Consider the following 9,435-nt stretch of genomic DNA (forward strand, 5'->3'; position numbering starts at 1 on the left):
TCATTAGTGAAACTAATTACATCAAAATGTGGGTTTGCTCTTCGCTCAGTATGTCGTAATGCCGATTTCCTGGGTGGGGATATTGGTTTGTTAGAGCTTGTCTGCTTTTGCAGTATTAACTTGAAGTTGTGATTCCTACTGATTTTCAGCTCTTCTCTCTGCAGGCATTTGATTTAACAGAACAGAGATACGTAGCTGTGAAAATACACCAGTTAAATAAAAACTGGAGAGACGAGAAGAAAGAAAACTATCACAAGTAAGTAAGGCTGTAAAGCAGACAGCCGTGTTTCCAAACTCCTCCTTCATTTGGTTCTCAGTGTCTCTGAACAGGCTGCCACTTTTTCCTGCGTTTTGCTACGTTTCATAAGCCACTCTGTCCCGGTAGCTACTTGCAGAAGTAGTGCCTGAGGGCTGTCCTCTTTCTCTTGTCCCAGCAGAGGCTGAGTTCCTACAAAACCAGCTGGTCAGATTAGAAAAGTTTTAAACACGTGCACGCACGCTCAGTTTTGCATAAGTACTATGACACAAGGTTCTAAAGCACTGGTAGCGCTCTATGAAGAAAGCGTTAAAGTGGCTTCTCCTCCTTGAAATGTCTAAGCTCTGCTGTTGTGGGAAACAATTATTCATGCCCATCTTCCAGATACACACCTGCATTGTGCTCCCGGAAAGCCTTCCCCTTCCCTTTGCCTCCTAGAATACCTAATCCTTTCACAGATGATTAGGACTATAGGTATGTCATGGCCTAGAAGGGACATACAGGAAGCCTTTTGGTGTTGGTAACGCTTGCTCCCTAGTGCCGTGGGTTAGATAAGCTCTGCAGAATGGCAGCCGAGCCTTCTCGACAGAGCTTCAAAGATAAAGTTGTTATCTTGATTCCATAACAAGTCACTGGGACAAACTAAGCCGAATTTGAAACCTGGAAGTTGGGCTCTTGAGCATCTTGGAATTTTTCTAGAACTTGCTGATTTTTGTATTCAGCTATCTTGGATCCCTTAACGATTTTTTATGAGGTTATTCTACTTTGGCAAGCAGTACCATTAATCAAGATTAGTTATTTTGTAGTATTGCCAGCATTTGAGATGCACTCAGATTCTGTGGTTCTCGAGAACTGTTCTGCGCAGTCCCTTGTTTGCTTGCCTTTTCTTAAGCTGTCTGAATAACGTGCATGGGTTTGATTGAAGTTGGACCGCTGCGTGGTATGTCTGGGTTTGCTATCTGCAGAACTTAGAATTAAGTCACTTGTATGACTAATGCTCAAACTTTTCCTATTTTCAGACATGCATGTAGGGAGTACAGAATTCACAAAGAACTGGATCATCCTCGAATAGTTAAGCTATACGACTACTTTTCGCTGGATACTGACTCGTAAGTTATGCTGCTGCATCCTTTGACTTGGTTTGACCCATTCACTACAGACAAAGTATTTGGTCACTTAAAACTTTCCAGGAGAGTCCAGAGAATGTCCACACCAATGTTACAGACTGTACTGCAGAGAGATCTGAGGCAGTTTAAAAGAACATTGGTTTTCTAGAGACTAGCTCACAAACCAGTTAGCCGTATTATGTCAGATGTGGTGCTTTACTGGTAAATCCTACTCTTTGTTGGCCTGGGCAAATGCCCCAGTTGATACAGCTTTCCGCTTCTGGATCTAGCACTTAATGGTGGATCTCTGACCTTTGTACCCTTGAGCACTGAGGACTGTGCTCCCGGTAGCTTATTTTTAGAAAGGGATTAATAGGCTGCAGGACTCTTAATTTAATGTATTGACCAAGTAGGTGAATCTTACAGACAAGCAATAACGAAGTGTTCTGGTTTCTGTCAGGTGCCTTAATTACAACAACTACTGTTTTGCCTTCAGGTTTTGTACAGTGTTAGAATACTGTGAGGGAAATGATCTGGACTTCTACCTGAAACAGCACAAGTTAATGTCGGAGAAAGAGGCGCGATCCATTATCATGCAGATTGTGAATGCTTTAAAATACTTAAATGAAATCAAACCTCCCATCATACACTATGACCTTAAACCAGGTATGCTGTGCTGCTAGCTGACGTGCTTAAGGATGCTAACTAAAGGTAATGGGTTATAAGTAACATGGGGAAGTTTACTTTGGTCAGACAGCAAAAAGGAGACGGGGCTGTCTGGGAAAACTAACTTGCAACAAGAAAAACACTAAAATGCATAGAACGTGCTGTGAAAAGGGTATTGTCTCCCAGAATTGCAACATAAACCAAGGAAATAACATTCTAGAAAAAGTAGACTCCTTGTTCAGAATGAGCCCTTGAACCACCAAGTGTCTGTGTTTGGTTTCTTAATGTCCTGCTCGTATTCTGCTGTTGAGAGCTTCTGTTATTGCTTCATAAAGGGTTCCCATAATTACTAGTGTGTTTCGTGTTCCCATTCTTCCGGCTTATTCCTTCTGTAATCATCTGCCTGAAAATGTGGTGGCAGAAGCGAGCTTGGAAGTACTCGGTTTTTCATACCGGGTGGCAGCTCACAAAGCTGAGGACAGACGGTCGAACTGTTTGCTCGGGTTTTGAATTCTCTGCCTTTGAATTCAGTAACGCCTGCCGCGTAGAAGGTCCTCTCCAAACATTGTTGCAGATTCCCCTTTATCATTGGGCAGAGTCACGAGGGGGGAAATGGAAGTGCCTTCTTCTGGGGTGCTGCATACAGGCTGCGCAGCTCTCTTCCTACTCCAGTAAAATTCAGCCATCTCTTTGGGCAGTTATCCCTGGCTTGTCTCCCTATGCTGGTGGCACTTCATTGGCATTGTGTAACCGGTATGTGATGTGGTTTATTGCATCAGCATGAGGAATCTGTACGGGAGGTGGTGCTGTTGCACCAGTTGTAGGGACCCTGTTTCTTCCCCCCCCAGCTGCCGACTGCTCTCATGTTGTCTGAGCACGCTGCAGAGCTCTGCCTACAGTCGCCTAAAACTGTGATTCATCCACTGCCATCACGCACGATTCTCCTGCTTTATTGTAGGCTTTGAGAAAAACAGTGATGATCTGACTTCTTGATCCTTGATGGATTTCTAAAAGACTCTTGCCTGCCCAAGCGGTAGTTGTCCTTTTTGAGCTTAGAAAGCCACTGGGGAGCACTGCCAGGAAGGAGAGAGTTTCTGGCTGTTGAGAGGCCAGGGCAAGTCAGGACTTCTGGGCAGAATGAGTCATAACTCTGTATGTGTATTTCTCGCCTTAGTCCTCCTTTTTGACCTGCCCTTCCAATGGGACCTTTGGGAGGGGTCAAAACAGCACGGGTGGCAAGCTCGTTTGGCTAATAGGGCTCAGAATCTGGAGGCTCCAAGTAATGTCGGGCCACTGGGTTGTTCAAGGATGGGCACTGCTAGCTCTTGGTGGGAGCTGACCTGTCTGTGGAGCTCAGGGTATTGAGTGTTAAAACATCTACCCCAGGCTGCCGCAGCTCACTGTGTGGGTTCCTTGTCCTCTCCTGCAGAGCGCCAGAGTTCAATGCAATTTTATTCTTGTTCTTTTCCTGCTAGATGTATATCCTAAGGGGCTGTTTTTTTCCTCTGTCTAGGTAACATTCTTCTAGTCAATGGTACTGCATGTGGAGAGATAAAAATCACAGATTTTGGACTTTCCAAAATCATGGATGATGACAGCTACAACTCTGTTGATGGCATGGAACTGACATCGCAGGGGGCTGGTACTTACTGGTAAGCATCGCCTCGGGCACTTGCAAGTTACGGATCAAGAACAGTTTATAAACAGCTTTGGATCTATGTCAGCTCTGTATGTGCTGCCACTGCTTGAGACACTGGAGATTTGAGACCCTGGAAACTGTTCTTGTCCTCACACAGCTCCTTTCGAGGCTGGCAGCTTTTTACTTTTCAGTGGGTTAGTGTTTATACATTTGAAAATCATCTCTTCTCCAAAGGCCCTGGTGAAAAACTGCATGTGCTGCTGAGATGGCGAGCTCTGGAGTGGAGCTTGGCTGCTATTTCACAGTCCATAATGACACTGTCTAACAGTTTAAGCGAGGAGGAGGAGAATACCATGCCTATTTGGAAACCTGGGTACACAGGGAGGTGGAAAGAGTATTCCACTGAAATGAGGAGGTGAAAATCCATAGTTAGCTCTTACAAAAGATGTAAATCTCACAGTGCTGTCTATAGCCAGAGCTTCGCTTTCAAGTGTCATGAGAAGGATGTTTTCAGCAGTACGTTATCGTCAGTGCCAAGTGTTGTCACTGCATCTCCCGTGGCTGAGAGCATGACCTACAGTGAGTGCCACCGAACGTGATTCTTGGATATTACCCAAGCTGCAAACTGTCACTATGGGCAACAGTTGTACAGGAACATTTGTTAAGGCATTTGGTATTGTACAGGTTTGTTGCGTTCCTAAAAATGACACTCGCTGTAGTTTGAGCGAGGCTGAGTGTCTCTAACTAGGACGTGGCATCTGGGGTTGTATTTCTAGAAATATGTATTTTGGCTGTGTGTTTCTATTGTGGAATTGTTGGCCTAGCCCTTTTGACAACAAATACCAGTTCTTGAAGATAAAAGAAAATGGGACTGGTTTATGTGCTCTGGCGAAAAGAAACTGACTGTGCTGACTTGCTCAGACCATGAGTGTCTGGAGAGTCCTTGGGATTGCTGTCCCCAGAAGGGGTATGTATTGGTGGTCTTGGCCCAAAGATGCACGGAAATAAAATTGGGTCCCTCGAGTCCCAAGCCAATATCTGATCACAGAACAGCTTGTTCCTTGCTTTCAAAAGAAAATTATTGAAACTATTTGGAGATGCTGTTCGTAACCTGTTGCCTCTTCTTTCTAATCTCAGGTATTTGCCACCAGAATGTTTTGTGGTTGGGAAAGAACCTCCAAAGATTTCAAATAAAGTTGATGTCTGGTCAGTGGGAGTCATCTTCTATCAGTGTCTCTATGGCAGAAAGGTAAGAAGGTATTTTAACTCCTTTCCTAGTGGTAATTCCTAAACCTTTAGGGAGGCAGCCCTGGCTTCTGCCTCCTTCTCCTCCCCAGGCTTAGAAGGTGCTTCTGCCTTGTCTCCTTGCCGTCAGTTCCAAGGCAGAGTCCATGCTAATGGAGTGGGGAGAACTCACTTGGTTGTGTTTTCCTCTACATGGCACTTCCTTCAAAAGCAACGTTCTGCAGAATATCTCTTTCCACTGGGCATGTTCCCACTGAGGCCATTATGGCAGGACAAGTGTATCATTCAGAGCCAGACGCTGAGGTTCGTGGTCTGGCATTGTTTTGTGACGCTTTCGATGCGCTCAGTCTTTGTTGAGCCTGATAGTGCTTGACAGCTGCAAGTGTTTTAGGGAAAAAAAAAAAAAAAGTAGGTACAAAGACCCACCCTAGAAGTTTTTAGGACAGCTTTTGGAAGGGAGGGATGCAGATCAGGAAGAAGTGATTTATCGTGACAAAAGGTAACTTGTTTTATGACAACAGAAGACCATAGGCTTGAGCAGGAAATGGATTCCATCAACTCTTGTTTTCACAAGTCCTTGGCAACCAAGTGTTGTGAACACCTGGGCTGACAAACACGCTCTGTTGCTTAGTGTTGTCAGTCAGACCAATGGTGGAACCAGCCCAGCAAAGAGCGAAGTGGGTGAATCTCCTGTCAGCTTAGATGAAGGCCCTCTTGCACACGCTGAAGCTGACCTACGAGGTCTGGAAGCAGGCGGAGATCCCTCCTGTCTGAGCTGGAGACACCCCAGACGTGTTTCAGCTTGGGTCCTTTTTGTTCACTTTAAGCGCAGGAGCAACGCGTCCTGCTCATCTGGCTGGAATCTGCAGCACCTTCACAGCATTTGTGGGCTTCTTGCCTGGAAAAATACTGATGTCAAGGGACGATAAACAGTAGCGTTACGGGTTTTTTAATGCCTGTCATCAACCTTTAACAACTGTCTTCCGTTTTTTTTTTTTTGGTAGCCCTTCGGTCACAACCAGTCACAGCAAGATATTCTGCAGGAGAACACAATTCTGAAAGCTACCGAGGTGCAGTTCCCTCCAAAGCCAGTAGTCACGCCAGAAGCAAAGGTAAATCTTCTTGCAGCGAGTTTGATCGCCCTGTGTATGTCAGTCAGCGATAGGCACTGGCAGTTCCTTCCTCTTGGTTTCCCTGAACCCAGTGAGAAGTTCTGCGTTTAATGCTTGCCTCCTGCAGAGTGGTCGGTCGGTGGCTTTGTGTTGTAGTTGTCAGGCTGAGGATCAAACAGAGCGCAGCGTGTGCCTCCGCCTGTGCTTTCTCCTAAGAAAAGATGACCTTCTGGTGTAGGAGCTGGGCTGTCTGGTCACTGGGGAAGGAATTTCAGCGCTGGGGTTGTCAGATTGGCCTTGCTCCCAAAGAGTTGTCTGTCAAAGAACGCTTCCCGTTTCTCTCCGTCTCCTAATTCTTGTTTTGCCTTTGGGGTGTCTGCAGGCATTTATCAGACGTTGTTTGGCCTACCGAAAGGAGGATCGGATAGATGTCCAGCAGCTGGCCTGTGACCCATACTTGCTGCCTCACATCCGCAAATCTGTATCCACAAGCAGCCCAGCTGGAGCTGCAATTGCATCAACCTCTGGAACATCCAATAACAGCTCTTCAAACTGAGACAGAGTAATAGGCCAAAAACTGCTTGAGAAACCGGCAAAAAGACTTTCAGAAACAGCTTTGGAATAGAGGAATCTGCAAGGGTCTCAAGAAACCTGTACCAGGTGCTTTTTTTCTCTTGCTTTTTTCCATCCATAGAGCATGACAACATCAACTCTCATCAAGAAAACCTTCGGCATCTAGGCCAAGCCACGTTGGATAGGAGATGGCTTGAGGTTTATCCAGTAAATGACCACAAAGGGTGGCTGCTCTGAGCAAGGAGGGGAAACTCAAGAAAATACAAAAAGACATGGTTCCATGTACTGTGAACTTCTGAACATGCAGCCTTGGGGAATCCAGGACGCCGTGTGTGCTTCATATGAAGAATGTGGACTTTGGAAAAAGACTGGGCTAGTCCAGTGTTGATATTTAAACATTGTTCTTTTTCTTTTAATAAAGTTTAGGTAACATCTCCTGAAAAGCTCGAAGCACCAAGGTTCAGCTGGGGATGGTATATGACTCTTTGCCCTTTGGAGGGGAAAAAAGTTGATCCTGCCTGTTCATGGCACTAGAGTTAGTGTTTTACCCCTAATTAATTTCAGTTTTTTAAAAATAACAATTTTTTGGAAGAAAACAGTTTTCTGGTCTCAAAGTGAAACCCATATTAGCAGGTTCATGGCAGTGTTCGTTCTGCGGATGGTGCAGCTTTCTGCTCCCTTGGGGTGGCCTCTTAGGAATAATTCACCTTCTCAGGAGGGCGGTGAAGCCCACGGGAGAACAGGCCTGCGTCGATCTCCTCTGATCAGGGTGGATCGCAGCTCAGACTGCCACAAGGTTTTCAGCCGCTGCTTCGTAGCACGCTCAACGGTTGCACCTTTTTAATTTATTTGAAGTGCTGTTCTTTTTGAAAACACACCCCGACATGTTCACGGCGCGCTCTCTGCCCTCGTGAGCATGATACCTGTCGACTGTTGAAAAGGCAGGCAGCGAGCGGGAAAGAATCGGAGCACAGCGCAGTTGTTCACAGGTGTGATCCGTGCTCACGCAGTACTGCACGTGTCTTGTTCGGGTTATGAAAATCTGAAGCTGAAGACTTGTCTGCTCTTCTCCATTAAGTGACTTGGCAGCAAAGCTTCCTCTCTCCCTTAACACTTTCCTTTTAAAACTTGCTGACTTTCCTAACGTGCTGCCGTCGCTGCATCCGATCTCAAAGGAGAGGGAATGAGATAATGTTCTTGGAGGGAGCAAACACTGATTATTGGTTTTGTCTCCCTTCTGTAATCTGCCTGGAGGGGCCTTACACCTTCAGCTGGAGTCTGCCTGCTGTGAAACGCAAGCCTCTTGTCCCCACTCTGCCCCCTTTTCCCCCCCGCGTTGAAGGAAAACTGAAAACACACACGAAAAGCACAGCACTTGAACATGTGGCAGCCAGGTTGGAGCGCTCCTAACATGTGGCAGGAGTTCCTAGCCAGAAATATTTAAAGATGCAGTGTTCAAGAGCAAGGTTTGTCTCGGGAGGGAGCTGAGCGGTGCACTACTGCAATTCGGGGTGGTGTTTTTAAAAAAACAAATCACCCCGTGCACACTTCCTCACCCGATACCCAGACCACTGCGGTGTCTCTGTGCGGCAGCTCCGGGGTTGTTCCCACAGCTCCGGCAGCGCGTGGGCTGTTTGGGACACTCCGCACCCGAATGGCATTCTCGTGGCAAGCGATGTTCTCCGTCACGCACTTTCAGAGAGAACTACCGCTTGTCTGCCTTAGTGTAAGCCATCGTCTGCAAATATTGTGCTTAAACCTGATCAGGAACTTTTTGATCAACTGAAACATGGCGGAGTCTGTTGAACTTCAGCAATGGACCTGGGAAGCAGAGAACTCTGCCGCTTTCATTTTTATTACTATTTTTGTAGTGACTCTTGGGCTTTTAATTGGCTGTATTCACTTGCAGCTGCATTAAGGTGGTCTCTAAACTGTAGTGTTTTAAACAAAGAAAAGAAATACTGCATCTTTAAATCCTCAGCCATGATTCCTTAGCCCTCTCCATCCCTGCTGCTCTACTCCAGAAGTTAACTGTTTAGCAAGCAGCGCTTCGACACGTCTGTTCAGCCTCTGTCGGGCGAAATCAGGGTTGATGCTTCATCCCATTTGCTGCAACTGATGATTCGGTGTCTGTCCGCATCGGGGAGAATTCTAAAAGGGTTTTTTCTATCCCGGTCCCCTCGTTTCTTGGACATACAGTGTGTGCTATCTCTGTGGGTGTGATTAGTTTTGTGTCAGATGCATTTATTCCTGCTGTGCGACACCCATCCGGGGGCCTGGGGACAGCCGTGGCCTTTCCCCGGGGCTGTTAGCCGTGAAGAACCCTGGTAGAATTCTGGCTGCCACACTTCCTCGTTAATATGGGTTTCACTTCCAATAACAGACCCTATTGCCACACTGTTCATTTACTTAAAGAAAAGTGTATGAAGAATTTGTAACTTAAACCAGGCCAGACTGTTTTGGCTCTACCCAACAGATGAGACATGGATATTAAAATAAGTTTTAAGAAACTGATTTGCCTGGCTCTTACTGTTTTGCTCTTTGTAGCGTTGGCACGAGCTCTCTTGCAGTGGCTGCATGGAGGTGACACGGGACAAGATGAGGAAGAATGGAGGACGGTTGCATTCAACACCTCAGAGCAGTGAGATCTCTGCGTGTGAGGTGAGAATCGCTGAAAATTACCATGTTTTATTTAATTACTGGCATTGATCTTGTTCTGGAAGACCGAGACAGATGTCCAAGGTGGGTTTGTCCCTCGTCAGTAGAGTGTCAGCTGCCTTAAGAAGCAACGTATGTTTGGGCCACAAAAACCACCTTTTTTGTTTGCTGATGAAAATC

General features: G+C 46.1%; 1 protein-coding gene across 10 annotated transcripts in view; it reads left to right on the forward strand.

Moving 5' to 3' along the window:
* Positions 1-9,111, forward strand: part of TLK2 (tousled like kinase 2) — a 45,044-nt gene extending 35,933 nt beyond the window's left edge. For all 10 annotated transcript variants that reach the window (XM_054224210.1, XM_054224212.1, XM_054224203.1 and 7 more), the window contains 7 exons: positions 165-256; positions 1,276-1,365; positions 1,859-2,028; positions 3,542-3,680; positions 4,805-4,916; positions 5,917-6,024; positions 6,407-9,111. In XM_054224210.1, the coding sequence (XP_054080185.1) occupies positions 165-256; positions 1,276-1,365; positions 1,859-2,028; positions 3,542-3,680; positions 4,805-4,916; positions 5,917-6,024; positions 6,407-6,580 (885 nt within the window). In that variant the 3' untranslated portion in view covers positions 6,581-9,111. The remainder of the gene's footprint in view (positions 1-164; positions 257-1,275; positions 1,366-1,858; positions 2,029-3,541; positions 3,681-4,804; positions 4,917-5,916; positions 6,025-6,406) is intronic.
* Positions 9,112-9,435: the final 324 nt, after the last annotated feature.

The sequence above is a fragment of the Rissa tridactyla genome, chromosome 19 (genome assembly GCF_028500815.1).
Source record: "Rissa tridactyla isolate bRisTri1 chromosome 19, bRisTri1.patW.cur.20221130, whole genome shotgun sequence".
NCBI lineage: Eukaryota > Metazoa > Chordata > Aves > Charadriiformes > Laridae > Rissa > Rissa tridactyla.